The sequence below is a fragment of the Pezoporus flaviventris genome, unplaced genomic scaffold (genome assembly GCF_033815535.1).
Source record: "Pezoporus flaviventris isolate CSIRO_AGI_PZ_B2104156 unplaced genomic scaffold, CSIRO_AGI_Pfla_v1 ptg000036l, whole genome shotgun sequence".
In the NCBI taxonomy this organism is placed as follows: Eukaryota; Metazoa; Chordata; class Aves; order Psittaciformes; family Psittacidae; genus Pezoporus; species Pezoporus flaviventris.
In genome coordinates this window covers 17,377,525-17,402,414 of record NW_026892584.1, presented here as the reverse complement: position 1 = coordinate 17,402,414, position 24,890 = coordinate 17,377,525, and the positions used below count along the sequence as shown (strand labels likewise).

Here is a 24,890-nt window from a genome sequence, read left to right as displayed (position 1 = left end):
AGATTGTTTAAAACATGGTATAGACATCTTAAATCCTTTCAAAACAATCTTCAGAACACTTGCTGCCATGAGGGCTTAATCATGCTTCCCTTGAAACAGTCCTTACAAGTTTATTTTCCTTTGCAGTGGTACAATTTTTTTTTTTTTTAAACTAAGAAACCCACATCCAGGGATGAACATGTACTAATGTTTCATTCATACAAAGAGTCCCTGCGCAGTCTTGGGAAGCCGCATAACAAACAAACAAGTTTGCCCACAAGTAATCAGGAATATTAGTTATCAACCTGTATCTTAGGTACTGGGCAAGGTCTAATTAACACGGACCACAGAAATTCTTTAACATTATAAAAGATTCAATACTTTTAGTGTTATCAAAACATAACGAATTGTAGACATTTATACACACACAGAGGCACAGAACACCAGCAGAACACATTCAAGCAACACATTAGAGAAAGTGTTTATTAACATAGGTAATAAAAAACCTAGGAAATTATGTTTTCTTTTAAAAGTGATAACGCTGTCTATAAAAGTGCCAGAAAAAGTGTTGAAGGTCATTTTACTAGAACATTAGAGCTAGCTATAAAGAAAAGAACTTTTATATTTATTTTCATAAAGTCCCATATGTCTTAAAATTATGTTTCTTGGTCTGATGCTTCTACTGTATTCTGTGAGAGTGGACTTGTAAGTTTAGACTATTTTTTTTCAGTTAGCTTCTACATAAAAAGGTAATTGCTTCATTAAAATTCAGACTAGAATTAGTCTTATTTTCCCATGATCTGGAGTTCTTAATTCCAAAGCAAGAACTAGCATTACATTTTATAATTTATTACAATTAAATTATTTGAAACTGCATTCTCTTAAAATGCAATCAAGCCATTAATCTCCTATTCTTCCACATTCGTGGTTCCAGAGAATAAATATTTTTAAAAGCTTATTATACTTAACCACTATAGAAATATATTCTAATTCTAATTTCTTTTTAATAAACTGTTATAATGTTATGGTCTAATTCCAAGATTAATCTTTGAGATGATTAAATGTATCTAAACAGTTTATGGAGATGAAAAATTAGTTCTAATCCTTTCAAACAGAACAAGATTAAATCCAATCTGTTCGTTTAGGAAAACTATCCAGATTATCTGAAGCTACAATCTCCTGTTGTAAGCAGAAGTAAAAACTTTAAGAATCAGCATATTTTTATGACAAAAAACCCACCAACTTTTTAATAGTTGAATGATTATTAAAACCAACAGGAAGCAGGAGGTCTTGTCAAAAACTTAAGAAGAATATATATATATATATATATATATATATATAAAAACAATATATTAATGGTGAACCAACATCTAATCTGGTGGGTAAATAATGAATTATACAAATATAATTAAACTAATTCCAGAAAAGCTTGTGAAATCTGTGGCCTGAAAACTTTTAGAAGAGAAAAGCCATAGCATTGCCTCCTCCTGTGGAATGATAACAATGATTTATGAAGCTATAGTCATTTCTGCTGATTGAGCTCAGTCAATATTGGTTTCACATGATCAGCTAAAGTACAGCAATACGTGATGTGTAGTGGCCCCACATGTTTGAACACACTGGGACATGCTCTTCTAGGTGATCCAAGGGATGGGGGTGGAGGGTTAAAAGTTGCTGCTTTGTTTTCCCTACATTTTCCCCTCATTAGGATACACTCCTCCTGCAAAGTAAGTCACTTCTGGTGGTCGGGAGCAAAGTCTCATTGTAAACGCTCAGCAGGATAGTGGCAAAGCTGAGATTAATTCTCCATAGATTTATATATACCTTTCTCACTGTTGATTGCTTGTACTGTTTCAAAGGTGTGCATGTTGCCTTTTTTTATTGCTGGTTACTGACTTTATTCCAGCATATGGTGGTTGGCGCCATGACACAAAGTGAACATTTTATACTAGAATTAAAGTGGATATTTGACAGTTTCTGTCAGAAAGTTCAGAGCAAAGAATTTGTGAGACAAGATTTATTGCATATTTTATATGGGACACATCTGTTTCTTTGCTGCATTTCTGTTTAAATAAAAAATGCAATGAAGGTTCTTTAAGAAACAAAGACTGTCAATAAAAAGCATGAACAGAAAAACTACATTACTGAGAGTGAATTTAATCATTCTGACCTTCTAAAAATGTGCTGCATGGAAGTATGACAGTCATCTTCCCCTTTTTGCTCTGATGTATAGACAGGATGGGGGAGGAGAATTCCAAGACCAAACTGATTCTCAAGTACACAGCTACCCATATTTACAGGTAAATCAAATAAAAATTAAAATCAAATTAAATCTAAGTATTGATATTAAATATTCACATTTAAAAGCAAGCTGAAATATTAAGGTGGATTTTTGCCTATTTCTTTTTAGCATCTATAACTGCATTTTAGTGATGTGAAATGCGCCAAATAAACACTGCTTGTTTTGAATATTTCTTATAAAACTACAGACTGGCTATAACAAGATAGACAGCAAACTTCTCCACATTTATCTATTGACATCACTGCACCTGATATTGTTTGGTCTCTAAAGTTCAATATTTTAGTCTTAATCATACCTGGATCAAAACTGAATTTGGAGAACACCTAGCAGTTAAAGAAAATTAAAAAAAAAAAAAGAAATTGATGTCTTATACAGGAGAGAAAAAAAAATTTCAATAAAACTGAATTTTTAACCAACAATCTTCCTGTTTATAGATTGTTATTTAGCATGAAACCCTAAGATTTATCTTGAGAAATATGAAATTCGAGTAGGTAGAATTAAATAAGAAAGAACAAGTACAATACAAATAAATTATATCGCTAAAAATCACACGTTTTTATGAAAAAGCATACGTGTCTTTTTTTAACTTCTACTTAAAGAATACACCAATAGAAAAATCATCTCTGTTGGACTACATACATTCCACACAAATAGTTATGATAGATGGCAAGTAATACATATATATATCGTAATATAGGCTCAATTTTCCAAACAAAAATGTAGTAATTTCCTTTACAAAATTACAAATATTTGTCAAATATTTAGATATTATTTTTAACTGAAAGTTATTTTACAATTTAGATTTATGCAGGAAAATTTATCCAGATGCTAGTGTGAAAGGCCTGTGATTTGAAACATAATATAAAGAAGAAGCAAGCTTGGACCTGCAATATTTCTCCTTCATGACACAAATAAAATCCAGGATACTAACTTTAAGAAAGTATTTTGTTAGGATTCTTTCAATCAATAATTTTACAAGAAACATCAAGCTGCATTTAAGTATAAGGAATACATTTTTTCTGAGCTCGATTTCTTTTCTATAAACACATAGAAGACTGTATTTAAAAAAATAAAAGTGTCTCTAAGTTTACAAATAAAACCTCTACTGTTCCTCTTATAGGAAAAGGAGGATGGGAGAAATAAAGCACGTGTGACACATTAGGCCATTTAATTCATTCCTAGAAAGCACTGAGAGAAAAAGAGTGTATGCAAAAGAGTAAAAATCTCCTACTAGTGTAATTTAACACTGGAAAGATAACAAGAATTATTATTGCACCTACCTGCTCTGTTTTTTTTTTTTTTTACTGCTTGCTTATTTTCTGTTGAAGTCTATGCTGGGAATACCCAGATTTCCCCTCTACCCCCCAGCGGATGTAAACATTTTTAAATGTTCATGTCGAACCTTATTTAAAGGGAATAAAAGAAAATGAGTAGTACATAATAGGACCAGCGAATGTGAGTGCAGTAGCTAAGCCACGACTGCAGACTTTCTGCTCATTGTCCCTTTGGGCCTTTATTACCTTACTGTTAATGAGGTACCTCCTATCTCTTGGAAATGGCTTTTACTCAGCAATAATAATAGTATTATAATATGTCCATGAAAAAGGCAGACAGAAGAACAGAAACACATGATAATGATCATTTAACTGAAATCCTAAAGTATGGAGGTAATTTCAACTGACCCGTTAGTAGAGGAGTTAAATATAATTGAGTATTAGTTGGAGTTTTAATGGACTACCATTTTCATTCAAACTTACCTATCAAACCCACAAAAAATATTTCTGAGGATGGCAACACAAAACTTTATATGTAAACTCATTCTCCTGCAACAACCCAGTTATAATGAGCTTAATTCCTTTTTTCTTTTTCTCATTAGAACAAGAAAGTGTTGAATGGACTTTAAAAATTATATTCAGTGTAAAACCAAGAATATACTTTGGAATTTAATGTGTTTGCATCTATAATGGCACAAGATTCTTTACATCAAATATTTAATAGGATGAGTTATTTGACAACATTTCTAGAAATGTTATCAAATGTTTGGATTTTTTTTTTTATTTGAAAAGAAATTTTAATTCTTGAAACAATTTACTTCATTCACTTCAAAACCAAACTAGTGTCAAACTACATTAAAATGAGAAAGGACTGGCACTTAAAAGGCAGGAAAGTCAAAGTTCCCCTACCATGATTTCAATCAGTCAGCTGTCCTGGGGATTCTCTGCCTAAGAACTACCCAATTACATGTAAGGAAAGAAGCTCTGATGAGAAAAGCTTAAACAGTCTTACACATAAATACACCTTATCCAACTCCCATTCAATTCTATGTCAATGCTGGGTCATGCATCTGGTGCAAAATTCAAGGTAAGGAAACATATTATAAATATTTACTGATAAACTGTACTGAGAATTCTATAGATAAACAACCCAAATACACCTTTTTTTCAGCATTTTTTCCCTTTAGCATTATACTCTTTAACATTTAAAGTTTTCTGCTTTGCCAAAGAAGCTACACTGTTGTGCCAGTTATCCCTGCCTGTCCTTGGGCACTAGGAGCCTCTTTGGTACCAAGTTCAGTTCCAGAGATAGCAACACAGTGAAGGGAATTTTCAGATTGCAAGACAATCTCAAGATGAAAGACTTTATACACATGTTTTGTACAAATAGTTATATCCTAAAATATACTATACAGTAGCTGAAGTCCTTTGATAAATATTTTTTAGACATTTTCAAAATAGCTGACTTGGGAAAAAAGTTTAGATGGCTGAAAAATCCTGATGCTAAAAAGTCTGAATTGATTTATATGCCATGAAAGAAGTACTGATCCAATTAATTCCATACATACATCTCTTAAGAGAAATAAAACTACTGATTTCTCCACCTCTGTCAGGGTGTTCACAAAGCAGCAGAACAAAGGTACATTTTTAAATATCTTGCCCTGGCATCTGGAGTTTTTAGGCACAAAGGTATCACAGAATAAGTTGCAGGAGAGGTTGAATGATGACCTGAAGTCAGACTTTCTTGAATTTAGGAGGAGTCTGTCTTTTATCATAGCTGTAATCCTAAAACATGGTTATCATCCATATGTTTTTACTCTGTCATTTTCCAGTTTTGAGAGCCTAGCAGCAACCTGGTGCTTTGTCTTTTAACTAGCTTCGAATTTCTGAGATTTGCCCTATGAAGACTGTGATTGTTATTTTTGTTCTCAAAACAGATGAACCTGCTACATCCTGTTCAACAAGTTTGGGTGTCAAATTTCTTTAACTTTTTTTCTTAGAAAGAATCTTCCTTCTGATGGCTGTTTCCTGTCTGGCCTGCAGGTTTTACCTGTTACCATTGCTTAAAAAAGGCAAATACAGTTTATACCCAATCCAGAAAGCTCAAATTTCCTGAAATTTTCAGCATGTAGTATTTTTATCAATCATGCTCAAAAGCATTAAAGCAGAATATTCATGTGCTTGCACACGTACAAAACATAATTGAGAAAAAAGATCAACATACAGAGAAATTCTACAGAAATGCATATCAGATTAAGCATGTTACTGTCATAAACAGTTTGTATTATGATAGCAGTGAAGGGTATTTCTAAAATTAATCCAAAGATTATGGTATGAAATTACAGAGTCCAGGGGACAAGCATTAGGTGAGAGTGACTGGTGTGATGGTAGGTATTAAAGTCTTTGAGAGCAAGTCTGTTTGGGCCTCTCATCATTCATCAAGTGCATTAATCTCTTCAATCCTTTCCAATTCTTGACTCTGCTCTTTCCTTGCAGTAATATATTCCATATATTCAAGCACTTGCTCATAGGTGATATAATCTAAAGTAATAAATCAGTATCATCCTGATATCCTGCAAGTAAAGCTTTGACAGGGATTTAAATTCTATTAGCTCACTGGCTTGGAATATCAGCACAAATAGGGTAAGACAAGGATGCCAACAAAAGGGCAAAAGCAGACAAACTCTATGCTAGTGGAATTGACTTCAGTACAAAGAATAATGACACCAGAAGATAAGTAGATAAACAGGAGATCATCCAGCAAATTCATAAAAATATAGTGAAGACAAAGAAAACAGCTGGACTAAAAGAACACCCTACTAGGATCCCTGTGAAAAAACAAAATATGTAACCTATGGTTCTGTTTACGTGTAAGCCTATTATATGGGCAATGGAAGAAATACAGTGGAATTGAAAAGAAAATAAAGGTTCAATGAGAATTTAAAGAGAATGCTAAGCTCCCAGCAGCTGATAGTGATTATATTAAAGGTATCAGTAATTCCAGGTATAGATCTTATAACTACTGTATACATCTTCATTTTGTATTAAATCAGTCATGGTAATTCAGTATAACACAATCAAATTGAAAAGAAGATGGAAGGAACTGTTGCCTTTAAGAGATTCTTTCCTTGTCTTCTAAGAGATGACGACATTGCATTTTTAATTTGAAGTCCTTCTAAATTATATTCATATTATACTAAGTCATAATATAGTAGAACTGATTATAGCAATTTGATGTATATCTATTTCTAAAATGATCAAATGGAAGTTTCCTAAAATGTCATAGTTTTAATTAACATCAGTTTTCAGGACTTTGATGTTGGTAATTCTTTTGGTAGTGTAAGAGGAAACACTCATTTTAGAGCAAATTCTTGTTCTTTGAATCAGCTCAGTATCAATACTGCATTAGTTAGAGGCATATGGATACAATCACATTCCAGGACACCTTATTTGGTGTGTTATGGACTTGAGGCTATTGTCTGACTATACAATCTCAGTACCACAGCAATAAGGTTGTGTGTTGCAGATTCATGCCAATTTATGTAAATCACTCTTTCATCTGTTTAAATACAATGATCTTTGAGTGATGAAAACAGTTGTGACTGTCACAAACAGTTTGAAAGATTAAAGTAATCCTGCTGATGGCATATAAAACAGCGTTCCAGATCTAAACACAAACTTTGCCCGGTCTGTAATGTCATTGCTGGGAAGGATAAAAAGTTTTATGCAAACATTATCACTGCAAGGAAATATGACATATTTTTCATGTTTGACACTGGACATAAATATCCTCCCACACTGTTTAATGTGAGAACCGCATATGTGTGGCAGAGATAATAAAACATCTCAGTGAAAACAAATGAAGGGGAAAAAAGAGTTATGATAAGTAGTACAGAAAATAAAGCTTTGAAGTGAAAAGTCTCTGTATTTGTACAGTTTATTCACAAAAGGAAGAATCAGTATTTGATATGCAGACTGGATAGTCACAGAATCTGTAAGATTGTCTGATATAGAACTGGTTATCTTTACAGAAATATGATTTTTGGTTGATAGAAGCAGCTTCATAATTGCAGTTAAAAAAAAAATCTGGAAAACTGTAAGATCATTATAAGTGCTATTGCTTTTCTGCTGCTGTTTACACACCATATTTTAACAAGCAGCTGTTACTTAAATGAGATGCTCTTAAAAATTATTCTTTATTTTCCTGCTTCACTTATTCAGCATTAAAATGTTCAAGAGCTTTACAAATATAATAGAACACAAGTATCATAATCCAATATGTAGTTTAAGGTAGAGGAGTACACTAGTGGGAAGACAAGTATGTGCCATAATTTCATATATAGTTTCAGAATATTTTTCTTTCTTTCTGTTAGATTCTTTTTGGGGAGACAAGCTGTATTTTTATTGCACACAAACTGCACAGAAGTAAAAATTTAAATTATTTCTTAAGGATTTTTGACATTTTGGGAAGTCATTACAGGCAAGCTTTACTAAACTACTATGAATTAGGACTTAAAACATAGTCCTTTTATCTGTTTTAAAACCAGCAATATACTGTTGTCAGACTATTAAAGGAAATAAGTGCCAATGTGTATTTCTTGATAATCTTTGACAATATTAAAATTTATAAAGGCATATCCTGTTGACAGGAAGAGAGATACAAGAAGTATTATTGTATTCTGAAAATGGTGCTGACAGTAGTGTCTTGGAGTATTCTTGACTTCTGATTCACTACTATTAAATGAGATTAGCATCCTGCTTTGATTGAAAAGTGGTAGAGGTTTGAGTTGGAAAAACATTTTTGCTGTAATATAAGAAATTATATTATCATCTTCCTATACTCAAAAAACGTAAAGGGCTATAAACTAGGTAAAGGGCTATAAACAAGGTTGTTTTCCCTGGGTTGATGCAACAGATGCTATTAGACAAAGAGAATAAATTACCATGCACGAGTATCTATAGGCCAAGAACAGCATTTAAGATGGCATATTTATATACTCAGGAACAAGTAGGAAATAATCAACAAGAAACTGGAAGTCTGACAGCTGAAATATGCTAGAGTAGAGTTGAAGAGAAGTTAGTGCATAAATTTCTTACATGAAAGTAATTATAAGATGGTATTTTATGTATTATTGACAAATAAAATAGAAACAAGTAAAGCCTGATGAAAATTAGTTTAAGATACCAACAAGTAATGTTATAATAAAATTATCCGAGTAGGGATATTAGGAATGAAAACCAACAATAATAAAAATATCTTCCTGGATGCTAGCTTGAAATCAAGCTCTAAATGATTTACTACTTCAATTATTTGGTTATAAGAAGTCAAAATTATTTCAACAAGGTTTCACTTAGAACTGTGATCTAAAACCAGTGATTCCTAATAAAGAATCAGTATTTCATCTTTTTTACTGCTGAACAAGTTTGTAAGAAAATACAGAATTGCAGTATCCAATGAGAATTTATTACTTAAACAGAATAAATTATTTTTCTGGAAATATAGTTATGAAAGCAGAACTGACAGAGATGCATGAAGACATGGACGATAAAGGAAATAACAATTCTGGATGCAGTTGCAGTAACCTACATCAAACAAATTAATGTGAAATTGCTTCAAACACCTGAAAAAGACAGGAGCATGCTCTATGCTCTTTAGGTAGACAGGTATGTCATGGAATGCTGCAAGTCCCCCTTTTTATCCTCCCTATTTTCATGTCAGAGAAAGCAGCAATTTCAATCAGAGTTTCTAGCTAGTACATTCAGATGATTTATTATTATTATATTTCTTAATTTCTTGGTGTAATCTCCCCAAGAATAATACAAAACGGAGACTAGTTAGCATGCAAGTGAAGGCGGCTAGCCTTAATCATAGAATCACAGAATTACAGAACGGAGTTATATAATTCTTTGGATCTTTGGGACCTTAGAGATCATCTAGTTCCAACCCCACTACCACGGGCAGGGACATCTTCCACTAGAGCAGGTTGCTCAAAGTCCCATTCAACCTTGATCCAGGTTGATCAGGATCCAGCTTTGAACACGGTCAGGGATGGCACAGCTTCTTGGGGCAACAGGTTCCAGTATCTCACCACCCTCACAGTAAAGAATTTCTTCCTAATATCTAATCTAAACTTGCCATCTTTCAGTTTAATGCCATTTCCCCCATGTCCTATCCCTACATGCCCTTGTTAAAAGTCCCTCCCCAGCTTTATTGTAGGCTCACTTTAGATACTGGAAGGCTGCTCTAAGGTATCCTTGGAGCTGTCTCCTCTCTAGGCTGAACAAACCCAACTCTCTCAGCCTTTCTTCATAGAAGAGGTGTTCCAGCTCTCTCACCATCTTCATAGCTTTTCTAGTAGAATTTAGCTCTTATTTTCTTTCCCACTGTACTACCTCAATAATCCTCTATGGTGCATTCCAACAGGCAAATGAGTAAATGTGGATCAATGCTCCTATTCTGCATCAGAAATACTTTTAAAAGTACAATAGATACATTCCCAGGTAGCTACTGCAGCCTGGCTAGAATTACTACGAAGAAATCAGCCAGCGGTAAAAATCAGATTTACTGACATTTTTCCATGTGGTTGCTAACCTATTCTGAAAAATGCACTACCTCCTGACATAACACTGTGGTGAGTAGCTTGGCCTATAACTCTGTTTTTCTATTGTACAGTTCCATAACTGCAGAGTGTTTATCTTTTATGCTATATAGGACATACAGCAGTTGTAGCAAAGAATGAACTTAATCAATGTTTCCTAAATGCTAGGCTAGAATTCTAGACACAGGACAATTTCTTTTACTATAGGATTAACCTCAACAGATGTACTCTATTTGACAAATCCCTCCCTCTCCATCTTCCTGTTACCTTGGACACTTCAGTGTACCATGTGCCTTTACGAAATAGCTTTGCTTTCCACCATTAATGATTTTCAAAAACTGTTGTCTTGACATCAGACTACTTGCTTCCCAGAATCTGCTGTAAATTGATTCCTTCAGTAGCAAAGTCTTCGCCATCAAGATACTTTATTCTTAGAGAAATTAAGAGAGGCAGCCGTGCTTTTCCTATGCTCAATTCTATGAAGCAGGAAGACCTTTTCATTTGCACATTCTAGTTTATATGGAAGGAAATTGAGCCCAGATTAAGGTTTTTACATACTTTCTGACCTGGAACCAGTGTGTGAGACAGCTTCATATCAAAAGAGGACTTTTCTTCTAAGCAATTCTGAGCAAGAATTTAATAAATTAAGGACCATTCCAAACCAAGTATTAATTTCACGATTTCAAAGTTCGTTTTGCATACCATGGCAGTTTAAATGGAAAACATTATGAATATAGTTCTGAAAAAAAAGTCTAAATCATACAGTAAGTCCACTGGAAATACAGTGAATGTATATTAATTTATAGTAATTCTTAGGTTTCCATATTATAGTAAAACTAATAAAATTTGTTAAAAACATCATCATTAAATCTACTAAAGACTACTGCTACTTTGAGGATAATCAAAGCCCTTTTCAAAAGGCATGGGTGTACCAAATACAGCTAATGAAGTATTAACACAGTTTACACATGGTGTCTTTCATGTGGGAATCACAGAATACTTGACAAAGATTATCTTTCATTACAAAAATAGCAAGAATCATTATTTCACATTTTGTTTAGCTACTTGACATGTGATACTAGAATAGTGAAGTGCTCTCTGAAATAGAGATTAACCAACTATACTAGTATCACATGTCAAGTAGCTAAACTGGGAATAGAACCTAAGGGTTCTGGCACCTAATTCCCTGTTGAAGGCACTAGGCTACATTACATCCAGTTACACAAAACAGCACTGACATCAGCAGAAGTACAGTTTATCCCCTCTAGCATTTTAGAATGTCAGTCTCCATAACACTCTCTCAGTGTTTTTTGTTACAACACAGCAAGTATTATATTTAATTGGTATTAATTGTAATTAGGAAATGTAAACAGTTCAGTTTAAGCAAATCAAGATGGGTTTTTTTTATTACACTATTTCCAACTCCGCATCAACTAGAAATGATGGGAAAATGTGTGTGTGAGAAAAACCTGAGTATCTATGAGTTCCAGCCCTATTTTCAAGCCAGAAGTTTCAGAAAAGCATCTGAGCTTTGGATACTTGCTGTGAGCTGGCAGAAAGATAACAGACATTTTTTTCTTACATTTGCTTAAAACAGCCACAACTTTTTTTAAACAAACAAAACTGAAAGCAGATGCTTAACTGATGCTCAGTATTATCAGTTAACTCCTAATTTCAGAGAAGCAGCTGAGTTTGCAGACACTTATCTAAACTGAATCTTGGAGCCTGACATTTGTCCAGTGCCTGTTCTAGTACCATAAATCAAGATGGGTTTCTGTGTTATTTTTCCTTGTCTTCAGGGTAGAATTTTGTAAGATTTTCATTGTAATGCCACAGAAACTACCACCCACCAGGTACTGCGTTGCCTTTGAATGGGGAGGGGCTGTAGTGGTACACATTTGTTATTCCTTCTACTGTTTTTAGCTGGTGTAGAGTTCAACTTTCTGCATAGCAGCTCTTCATAGCACAGGTATGGTGCTGTGTACTGTGTTTCTGACCAAACCAGTATTGGTAACACACCACTGAGTTATTGCTGACCACTGCTTGCACAGCATCAGGGTCTTCTCTATTTCTAACACTGACCCCCTACAGTAGGCTGTAGGTTCAGAAGAAGCTGGGAGGGTCCACAGGTGAGACAGCTGGCCAAATTGACCAAAGGGATAACCCATACCATATGACATCAAGCTCAGCAATAAATCTGGGGTAAGAAGGAAGAAGCAGGGGAAGATCAGAGTTACGGTGTTTGTCTCCCCAAGTAGTGGTTATGCATGATGAAGTCCTGCTTTCCTGGAGATGGTTGAACACCTGCCTACTGACGGGAAGTAGTGAATGAATTCCTTGTTTTGCTTTGCTTGCACATGCAGCTTTTGCTTTCGTTATTAAATTGTCTTTATCTCAACCCATGAGTTTTCCCTCTGTTACCCTTCTGACCCTCTTTTCCAGCCAACTAAGGGGGAGTGAGTGAGTAGTTATGTGGTGCTTAGCTGCCTACCAGACTAACCACAACAGTCCCCAAAAGATCTGGGGTGTAATAACAGAATCTGCCATATGGTCGTGGAAGACACCATTTGGTTAAGGTCTTGGCAAGACCTAGGCAAAATTGAATTATGGTCCAGATTTACACATGAGTCTATGATTCTGACTGCTCTGACTGGCTAGTAGTGTGGAATGAATACAGTTTCTTTCTGAGCTGCTCTAACAGGGTAATTCATACAGTACAATGAATCAATCCATACAAGTTACAGTTACACTCATCTGCTATAATAATTTGGCAAGCAAGATTAAGAAGTATGCTGGAGATACAATGGTCCTGTAGAAATACATATATTACTATCTCAGTCTTATTGTCAATCTGTAGGTGATAATTTCCAATTAGATAAATTGGAAAGGCAATACAGCTGTCCTGCAGTGACATTAACATTTCCATTATGATTTCTTGTTTTACAAGTTCTGTGGCAAGAAATTTTAATCTTTAATACTGTCTAAATGCATTTGCAACTAAAAGAAAAAATATATCAAATATATCCATTGAGTTCCATGGCCTGGGAGAAGGGTGAAGGAGAATATTAGTTTCTTTAACAGTACAACAACAGTCTGCTACTTTTAAAATATCCTCTTTTCATTTATCAAAGTATTTAATAAGATAGTCTCATGAAATAAAGTTATTAAAAAGACATTAGGACAATCTTTATAAAAAGGATTAAGCTAATTCATAAATTATTACAATAATCTGAATGAAGTAAACAGTCTGCTTGGATTAGTAGATTCAGATAGTTCATTTGACTTCTCAAACAATAAATTGCTAAACTGCTCACAATTTCTGTGAGAAATACTAGTCCTTTGGTAATACCTCATTCTTAACAATTCCTCATAATGTCATCAGAAATGTAACACTTTGTTTTCCCAAATAGTCTGTACTACTACAACCTGGAGGGGGAAAAACCCAATCTATTCTCTTATGTGTTCTGCACAGCTCTGGAGATGATGGTGTTGGCGGAAACAGGTGACTAGGAACACAGTCTGGGAAAGAGGAGAGAGCAGGACTGTTCTTCTCAACAACAGCAAGGTGTGTTTACTGTTTTGAACTGATATCAAAATGTACTTGGCTCTCACCCCAGTTGTCTCCAGACTCTACCCTGGCAAATCACTTCCCTATGCCTATTTCTGTGTCACACGAGACAAAATCATTAGATATGAATTTGTCAGTTCATAAACCCATACTATCAATAAAAGATGCCACTACTTCATGTAGAACAAAGCAGAAAACAATCAGTAGGAAATCGGTGAGATCAAGGGAACAATTATCTTTGACAAGTGATGTCCAAGATCCATGTAACCATTATTCTTACATACACTAGGCATGTCAGGAACACAATCCACAGGAATTTTCAGAGGCAACAGATACTTAATGCAGCTTACATTATTTATAAATTTGCAAACTACTACACTATATACTACACTATATACCAATTTTATTTTTGTATTAAGATGTGATTACCTTTCTGGAAGAATTCCTCTAGTTTCCCCTTGAAGGGCTGGAGATGTTCTTCAGAAGACTCTCGGCAGACTAACTTCATTTGCTTTTCAGAGGCTACAAAAAGAAGTTGAGATGATTCTATGACATTAGTGGCATATTTCATCTAACCGAAGTAGATGTCAACACTGTAGAAGCCTACATCTAAATTAGTCACCTAGACTTACATTAGAGGAAATGGAAATCTATAAGCACTAAGGAATCCAGCAATTACATTAAAATAAAACCACCAGTACTAGTCTAGCATACCAGACAGAAAATTATATATGTGTTTAAACAGTGGAATTTGCCTTTAGTAACAACTTTGTTCTAAAACTCCACCTGTGTGCTGATTGCTGCCAGGAACACAGCCTGCCTCCACAAATTCTAGATGGTATTTAAAGACTGATTTTCTGCGCTGAGTGGAGGACGTCTCATAACTGGAAGGACTAATCAATCAATGCCAATCCCACAATCAACCATTTTTCCTAACACAGATGCAGGAATTCAGCTTTACTTAAGTATTCAAATTCCAAGCCGTGATATGAAACAGTAGAAGACTGTAAGAAAATTAACTTACATCTATCTGCATTTTGTTTAGTATTTTTCCATTACCTTCCATTTAGTAACTAACTGAATTTATACTATAAGATTTTTTTTTTCACTACAACTTTTCATTCCCAAGCAGCTAAATTTAGATGGAAATTTATTTTGGAGTTAAACCCAAGTTACAGTTTGGTGTCATGAAACATATCCACACCAAATTGCTTCCGCCATCATATATTTCAACTCACTGCAGCAAAAATTAATACAGAACTGTGGAAACAGAACTTCAGAATTTGTAATTCAAATGTCATGTTAACATACGTTTACAGTGCAGTGAAAAAAGTTAATGGAAGGGTGAAAAAAGATGCATACATTTTATTGCATAACTAGTAGTGTACCTACAATGCTATTGGACCAGCAGGACTTAGAAAAAAAGTCTGCTTTTCAATTAATTGAGATCATCTGCACAGTTGTTGTGATACAAAAATTTTGAAAGATACACGTTTACATCTATGTGTACATTTTAATGTAGCATCCCTCCACAGTTCATGCAGGTTGTGGATTACGAGTTACAAAGCTTACGTAAAATGGACTAGGCTACAGTCTAAGTTTATCTTTAATCTCTAGTTTTGCAACGTGGAGCATAAGACAGACCTTTGAAAATGTTCAGAGTAAAGTTAATGAATATTTGTTTTTATGCCAGACAATAGTCAGAACGTAATGTTAAACATAGCATATTGGAAAAAAAGACTTTTATTAGCTGTTCAGTTATGTGTCTTTTATAAACTAAATTAAGTAAAACAAATCGGAGGTCAGGGAAGTTTATACGACTTTTAAAGATTATTTTCTTATGATACATGCCTCTTACCATTAAAAATTTGAACTTTCTATGACTGTTATCATATACTGAATGAATATTTATGTATACTTAACATTTTTGTTTGTAGAATTAGAGGATCTGTACAGCTAATAAAGTAAATTTTAACACTTTGGAAGAAGACAGACACATTAGAATCGTATGGGCGGGGAAAAACTAGCAGAATAACAGCAACAATATTGGCAAGTTTCTGACTGGAAGGTTGAACAAAGTAGCAGTAGAGGTTTGTGGTTTTTCTTCGTGTTTAAACAAATCTGTAGAAAATTATATAAGGCAATATTTAGAAATTATTTTAGATAAAGTGACAAAAATGTAAAAGTATTAGTACACATGTTCAGGCATGTGGTACACAGCAACAACAGAACACACACTATTATAATTATGTAAGATTGCAACTATTGCAAGTTAATAATTATTTTATTATAATCTTCTATACGAAATTTGTATAAATCAATAAAGAAGTAGATTTCTATGAATATGTATTATAATAAGCTTGTAGCTACAGTAGTATCTAAACTTACTCTAACATACTATAGAAATGCATTTTCCCAAATATATGGTGTTACTAATGCACTGTCTGAAGCATTGAAAGCTTCCTAGATGCTTCCTACAGGCTTAAATAATACAAGATTTAGAAAAGTTACTCAGGTATGTCCCATGTAAATATTTAAATGACCGAGACTAGGGTGAATTTTTTTCTAAATTAAAATTGCTTTATTTAACCTTAATCAGATAATAAAAGCTACAGGAAAATATGGACAAGAAGTACCAGCATATAGAGAAAAATCTGATTTAGAATTCTTAGGAATTCTAACATCCTTAACAATCTTATCAACATCTGTCATAATGGAAGAGGAAGACTAAGACGAAAGGCATGGAAGAGAAGAGCAAATGAGACAGATGACATGCACTAAGTGAATCAGGGGACCTAATTAAAACTCTGAAAGTTTGATATAACATGAAATAAGAATTTAGGAACATCATGAAATTTGCCTGGTGATAGATAAAGCAAAAAATGGTAGAAGTGTGTTCAAAGGAATCGTAAGTCAGCTACTATGAAGGCACACTTGGCTAAATCAAAGGTTCTAATTAAAATGGCAGTTGTAATTCTACAGATTAATTCAGCTTGTCTCTGTCACTGTAATATTGGCAGAAAGCTAACACACAACACTATGACCTGCCTCAGTTCTACAATATAATCATAAGTTTCTGGTAACTAATAGTCATTGAATTTCCTGGTATATAAGTTCTTTTTTTAACAAAAAAACCCTCAAAAATTTACCTGAAATATAGTTCTTTTTTTGTTTTATGTTTGTTGTTGTTGTTTTTTTTTTAAATTACCACATCATGCCAAACATTAAAGAAAAAAACTGAAAAGACCTGTTCCATCAGTTGCTGTGATTCTCTTTCCTAAAAATGCTATAACATAATTGAGGGATTATTACATTAATTTTTAATATTTTGTTCTCATATTCACTAAAATGGCAGCATTTTCCTCTTTTTTTAAAAGAAATATTTTATTAAGGTTTTTATTAGAATAATTCTGAGGCAAGGACCCTATTTATAAATTCTGAAAAGCTTCTTTCTGAATAAATTTCTTTCTGAAATTTTCAGGAATCTGAAGGAATTCTGAGACATCTGACAGTACACTTCTCATCTCACCATCTCATTCCAAAAGAATCATTTGAAAAAATATACAACCTGTTTCAGCATTACTGAGTTCAAACAGATGCAAATTCTCCATTACTGTAATAAACTTTTGGTTCATTTTCTTGGTATGTGTTGCATGTTAGTGAAATTAAATGTAACCCACTACTTTGAAAACTGTTTATTTCTGAATGAGCTATTGCAAAATAAAAAAAAAAAAAAAAAAGAAAATACAAGCATACAATAGTATTTGAAAGCTCTTACAAACTGTTGGATGTACATCATGCTTCACCCACTGCAAATCTTGGCCACAGAAATGGAAACCATCAGCAAAACATTAAGAAAAAGCTGGAAACTGCTGATTATCAGTTTGCCACTGTCTTCAGATTTAATGCAGTACTTGGCTCAAAAAGTTCTTTAAAAATCCCCAATATAAGTGAAAATATTTACAAAATAGAATGTCTCTCACTTAATGTCTATTGGGCAATAGTCTTTTAAAACTCCACAGACACTTGTAAATCTGTCAAAAGAATCACTGCCCATAAACAAACGTTCACGTAAAGAGCATTTCACTGTCAATCAGACAGGATTTGGAATTTTTTAAGCACCATTTTAAAAGTAAACGCAAACCCAGAAATAGGTTAATGTTGATAACAGTAAATTACTAGCTATTTACTCACCAGAAGCCACCAGTAGCATTTACAGGAATCATCCTGACAGTGAAATCAAGTATCAACACCATGAATTCCTATAAACCTGTCACTGACACTATGCCCCATGAGTTACGCCATTGTGAAAGCTGCTAGACCACCACTATCCTCTTGTCTGTTCAGAGTCTGGCAGGTCAGACTGCCAAGCTTGCTATTTTATTTCCTTGTTATAATGCAGGCCTATCTTTGACAGGAGGGTTACTATTTGATAATTCTTTTTTAGAACCCTTACCTCTTCTGTTTCAAAGGAGATTTGAAACCATGCTGCAAGCAAATTCAGTGTAGCACTAGATAATCCCAAATTTCTGTATCAGAGGATACACAATTCTTTTATCGTGCAGAAGCCTGATACACTACTTGGCCCTATTTACCCAAATAAGAATCTAATACACTTCAGATAAAATATATAAATCTAAATTATTCAGCAAATGCTATATAACTTCCTCATGTTTTAGTTTGTTTGGATTTGCTTTTTTAAAGCAAATTTAATGTTTTAAATATAAAAATTTTCTAACTTGCAAACAATTTTCCAAGTTATTGGAGATGCATGTTTACTTGTTGGATGCTGTTGCAGTATTTGGTTATATTCTCTTCTTATTCCATGCAATATAGATACATATTTACTGCAGGTACACACATAGTAATGTTGGCTTTATTATAATCCATAATATCTGTGGCTTGTGCTTATTTATAACTTTGTAAGTGTTTCAGATAGAATTTTAAATAAATGTGGATAAGAAGGGAAGAGATTTATCCTGATTCCTTTTGACAACTTCTAACCACTGCAACTGGTTACGGTGCTACTGAGACACAGTTTCAGAGACAGTATTTTACTCATATTTTTGGACACACACTGATAATCAATGCATATCTCAATGACGGCAATACATGAAATTTCGAACACTAACACTCTTGTCAGGGCTGGATTGACTAATACAGAAGCCTTTGAACCTTGTAAGAGACGGAAATGCCATGAAGTGGGGTGTGGAGTTTTCTGAGAAAAAAGGTATCTGAGAAGAATGTAGAAAACTTGTGGTGCTACTTTATTCTTAAGCTTTGCTTTTACTGTCTGAAATGAACTCAACAATGCAATGCAAAAAAGTGTTAGCACACATAAAACCAGGTGCAGCATTCTAACCTACTAATTGCTTGCATAGCTATTTTATGAAGTTACTTTCAGCTAATTTAGAAGAAATGTGCCTCTATGTACATTAATAATTAAGTTTTCTTAAAAAGCCATTTCAGAGGCTAGAAGGTAATAAGCAAAACTTTAAATAGTATTTCAAACTTTGTTTGAAATACATTTTCCTTGTGCCACACAGAAACAAATATCTGTTAAGCTGCTCAAGCTCTCACATATAAATGAGAGAGAATAATACTTCAGTGATAAGCCCTAAGCTGTGGAAAGTGAAATAATTGTAGTAGCGGCATACAAAACACCCTGTAAAGGTCACCTGTTTGAATGAATTTTTTGGAAGCTTTTAGGAAGCTTTTGGAAGCCGAGTCAGACATCTTAGGAATTCTCACAAGTTTGATAGGTATTCTGTCTTGGCCTTTTGGGTTTAAGATTTGTGAAGCAGTTTGTTTGTTTAAGTTTAACAACATTTTGAACTTTTACAGTATGTGATGACATGCAGAGCAACTCTCAAACCTATGTTAGTTTCAACTAACCTAGAAGAAAACGGGTGGGGTTTTTTTGCTCCTTGTTTTGTCAAATATTTTGAAACTGAAGAATCTTGTCTGGCTAATTCAGAAGAAGACAAAAATTTTTTATCAGATAAACTAAAATTTTCACAGTGCTAGAAAAAAATTGACCTTTCAAACACACAAACACCTTCACTTAGTGTACTGAACAAGGGATCTCGTAGAAGAGAATTTGTGGACAATGGCTGAAACAGTTTATGAGCTAGAATTGTAGAGGCTGGAGAAGTGATCTCCTGTTTACCTCTGTACTGCTAGATGTCTGATTTTCTGTGCAAGACAGATCATAAAGTTTCACCTAATTAATTCTTCTACCAAGTTTATGGCTTTGGTTCTGCTAAAGCATCCTGCTTAGATTTAAAATCATGTAAATTCATGAACTACCTACAATATTAGCAGGAACACTTCTCAAAGTGCTAATTAGCCTCACTACTACTAATTTGTATCCCACAGTCTGCATTAATGTACTTTCAATCTTTGATCACTGGCAGTAAATACATAAACGGCCACCTCAATTCCAACAGAAATCTGCCTACTGCATACTCCCTCAAACAGGAAAAGCTGATGAGGCTCATAAATGTTCCTCCCAACACTGGTATTGCACACTCTTCAAGTTACATCATTCATTATCCAGCACACATATTGAGAGGGACGATATTCCTCCTGTTCACAGATGTACACTACCTGCTCCCAAATGTGTACTACCTAGTTATGTAACTAAAGCTTAACAGACACACACACATATATTTATTTATTTTTATAAAAGGGCACACACAAAAGTGCACAGAAAATCATCACTGTGGCATTTCCAGCATTCATTTTAGTGTCTTAACATTTGCAGAATGATTTTTAACATGAAACTCATAAGGATTCTTCAGACAAAGAAAAAATATAAAAGAAAAAATTAACAGCACGCCATTGTTTAACGAACAGAAAGCATTCTCTCTTGCTTTTGTACACACATGTGGACATCTGCTTCTAGGGAATGAACTCTTTGCTCCTCTATTTCTGAATTTTATTATGACCATCCATACTATTTTCTATATATCACAAACTAGAAAATCCAATGGAATTTTAAGAAATGATCCACTTAGGAAAATTGGCACTTCATGTATTCGCTCATGAACATTACTGATGGAACACTGTCAAAATGTTAGTTTGATTGTAAAATATAATCCAATGCACATATACAAGCATGCTTTTTAATGCCTCTGTTCTATCTTTGCTGAATTAAAACAAACTGCAATATATCTCATATAGTGATAAGAAAACTCTGAGGACAGTGCAATTTTGTCAACCCTTGAAAACAAAGTAACTTCTGTACAAAGCTGTCTTTTGCTCTTTTACCACCGTTCTTCAATGCCTCAAAATACATAATGTAAACACTGGGCAGTGCAAAACTACAGTAACACTCACCAGGTAAAAAGAACCTGCTCTGTTTATCCTAATGTCTAAAGAAATTACACATGCACCTATCTGGCTTCTTGTGTCCCACCACCAGGTTCAAATTGCTATTTGCTTGCACTTACAAAATTTTAAGGTTAATGTTGAAATTTAAAAGTATAATTACTATTAAGAAAATTAAAGTGACAAGCTCCTGGAATGTATCATATAACTTCTCTGCTCCTGCTGGGAAAATTTTTCCAGGAACATTTATGCGATTTAGATGTCCAAAAGCCGCCGTGAAATTGACTTAAAATGTGTCATTTAAATTAGAATAAAGCTTCAATTATTTTAAAATATTCTAGAAAAGAGCTTCTAATACTTTTTTGAATACTTGCTTGGTTTAAGCCCAGCTGGTAACTCAGAAACATGCAGGCTGCTCACTAACCTCCCCTCCTTCTTCCTCCCCCTGCTCCTGGAGGGATGGGGAGGAGAACCAAAAGAATGTAACTCCCACGGGCTGAGATAAGACCAGCCCAGTAACTAAGGTATAACACAAACCACTACTGCTGCCACCAATAATAAAAACAATGAAAAGGGAAATAATAAGGAGAGAGAATACAATTGCTCACGACCCACCTACTGATGCCCAGCCCCCTTCTGGGTAACTCCCCCGTTTACATACTGGGTATGACATGCTGTGGTATGGAATACCCCTTTGGCTAATTTGGGTCAGGTGTTCTGTCTCTGCTTCCTCCCAGCCTCTCCTCACTGGCAAAGCATGAGACTGAAGAGTCCTTGATCAGAGTAAACATTACTTAGCAACAACTAAAAACATTGGTGTTATCAGCGTTGTTCTCAGAATAAAATCAAAAACACAGCCCTCCACCATCTACCAAGAAGGAGAAAAATGACTGCTACAGCTGAACCCAGGATAATACTGTCCTCCTGTAATGAATAAACTGTCACCTTTCATTGAAAATGTCTATCAATAAAACAAATTATTTAGGAATTTAAAACTCAAAATTATATAACATTTAGAATTTTCATGATCCAGTAACATTACTGTCTATAAAGCAAATCAGACAATAGACAAAACCTCTCAACATCATAATAATTGCCTATTGATAATTATACTAAAACTCTTGTCCATAAAACATTTTATCTAAGGCCATATTATGCATGAACCAAATACATAATTCCACCTGAATAAGTAAGAACTCATACACTTAATTTCTCCACCTCTGCTTACATAGAAATCCAACAAAAGCTGTACATTTCTCAATTCATTAGCTGAAAACATTGATCAATCTTTAGAGCAAACATGGTTTATAGTTAATTAGTGGACATCGTTGCAAAAATCGTTAACTCAGTTTGAGGACTCTGATGAGAACACATACATTTAACAATTCCAAATTACCTTCTTGTAAATAATAGTGATTAAACTTTTATCCTTTTGTATATTTTCCAATTGGTAAACATATTCCCTTATAATTCTTTACAAAAACAAATGCTCAGTATTTAAATATGGAAAATCAGAGAATTTCATTCTTAAATGAGCATGAACTGATTATTTATAATTTTTGCTGCCTTTTCCTTGTCTCTAAAGGAATCCCAGCCGGGTCAGCCAGTAAGTCAGCTTCACTGGGGAAACAACTTAAATCCCTTTATGAAAATGCATGTAGCAGGGAGAATAAACAGTAGGAGTTAGAAACGTGTGCACACCTGCAGGGCTATGATCTTATAGGCACCACAGAGACATGGTGGGATTGGCTCCTATGACTGGTGACTTGCAATGGAAGGAAGGGGAACTAGCAGATGGAGTGGTTAAACTGCTATCCAGACCTGAGAAGTTGTGGCAGTGCAGTGAGGTTAACACTGACTGGAAAAGGGGAAACATAAACAGTATCCAGTACCTAAAAGGGGCCTATCACAAAGCCAAACAGAGACTTTTTACAGGGGCATGTAGTGATAGGACAAGGTGGAACGGTTTTAAACTGAAAGAGGGTAGATTTAGATTAGACGTTTACGGTGAGGGTGCTGAGACACTGTAACAGGTTGACCAGGGAAGCTGTGGCTACGCCATCCCTAGAAGTGTTCAAGGCCAGGTTGGACGGGGCTTGGAGCAACTTGGTCTAGTGGAAGATGTCCCTGCTCACGGCAGAGGGGTTGGAACTAGATAATATTTCCAATCCAAACCATTTTGTGATTCTATTGTTCTATTTACAGTGTCTGTGGCTGCAAGAATCAAGAATTATTGACCCTTTTCAATTTCCAATCATTTCTCATTTCTAAATTCCCTCCCATTCTTGTCTTATTTATGTAATACTTATCCACTCTGGAATATAATGTGATAAAGAGATCCCTGAAGAGGCACTGAATGAGAGCAATGCAGATGCAGCAGTTTAGTCTGCTCTAGTCAGCTAAGTGGAGCAGTCAGCCATACTAAGAAACAGTATTAATTAGCAATGATGTTGGTATCTGTTTCGATGAAATCTATGTTTCTATGTTAATGATTATGCATATATGAATATATATACACACATATTCATATCTGTAAACTAATATATGTGGTCATGCCATTCAAGAATGAAAATAAAATTAAGCACTTGAAGAGGAAGAAGAAGCCAAGCATGTACAGTCTGGTGACGAAAAAGCTAACTGAGGATCTAGTTTTTTGTTTCAACTATCTTATGAATAGCTATATAGAAGATGAAGCCTTCTTATAAATTACATTTAAAGAAAAAGGAGCAATAGTCACAAGCTGCAGCACAGGAAATTCTCACATGGGATAAGGAAAAATATTCAGTGATTCAGCATTGGAACAGGTACGCAGGGAGGTGTTGGAATTTCCATCCTCAGATTCAAAACTGAGCTTCTCATGCCCTGCACAACCTAATCTAAATATGAAGTTAGTCCTGCTCAAAGGCTTTGGACCACAGGACTTCTAGAGATACCTTCCAATCAATCAATCTGCATTTCTCTATAATTTTAAGATGCTTGGAATGCTTCCGTATAAAAAACAATGTGAAAACAGCCAATTTAACACTGTCATTTCTCATTTTTTCAGCGTAGTTTTACTTGCTTCCCTTTTAATCTTTTTGTAAGGATTATACAGTTTTACAAGATGTAGTTGACACAAGCTTAAGTGTTGATGAAGTTACACTACTTAAATATGGAAAAGTTGAGGGTAACATATGCAAGATACAGATCTGCCAACTGGTTAAGGGGCCCCCATCTTGAAACCATGTCTCCTGGAGTACTGATATCAAACTGATTATTACAGGTTGCAGATCCATGAATTTTAGAATAAATTATTTCCTTTTGGTTATGTTTGTGTGTGTGTAAACACCTACATATTCATACACACTCAGTTAAGTTAGTAAATATTTTAAACATATATACAGTACTGAAAAAAGTATCAGTATGAAAACGGTGACTAATATCTCTACTGGTGCCCATGAAAGAAGGTAAAAGCAAAAGGTATGTGGATATTCAGTGGGATCAAAATGTTACAATCTCTTGGGAAATTTAATTCATTATGAGAAGTAAAATTATGACTCTTCAAAGCATTCAGAGTGGACCTATGTTGGTTTCCATTTTTAAACATTCAGTAAGTATCTTTGCTCTTTCAGTTATTATATTATTAAGGTCAGGAATACAAAAAGTTATAATGAACATTACAGTACATCACAGAATCATAGAATCAAAGGAACCTAATATTTCTTTCTTTTTACTAACTAAACATCATTTTAAAATTTTATGAACTGTATTGCAAAGAAGAGCAATGAGTATGATAGATGGACTCAAGCTACAGTGTAATTAATTTTGAATAATTAAGAATGTTCAACTTTGGACAG

The 24,890-nt window shown here is 34.3% G+C and overlaps 1 protein-coding gene across 6 annotated transcripts in view; it reads right to left on the bottom strand.

The window, feature by feature from the left end:
* FMN1 (formin 1) overlaps positions 1 to 24,890 on the bottom strand; it is a 188,004-nt gene that overhangs the window by 22,063 nt on the left and 141,051 nt on the right. For all 6 annotated transcript variants that reach the window (XM_061463381.1, XM_061463385.1, XM_061463384.1 and 3 more), the window contains one exon: positions 14,152 to 14,244. In XM_061463381.1, the coding sequence (XP_061319365.1) occupies positions 14,152 to 14,244 (93 nt within the window). The remainder of the gene's footprint in view (positions 1 to 14,151; positions 14,245 to 24,890) is intronic.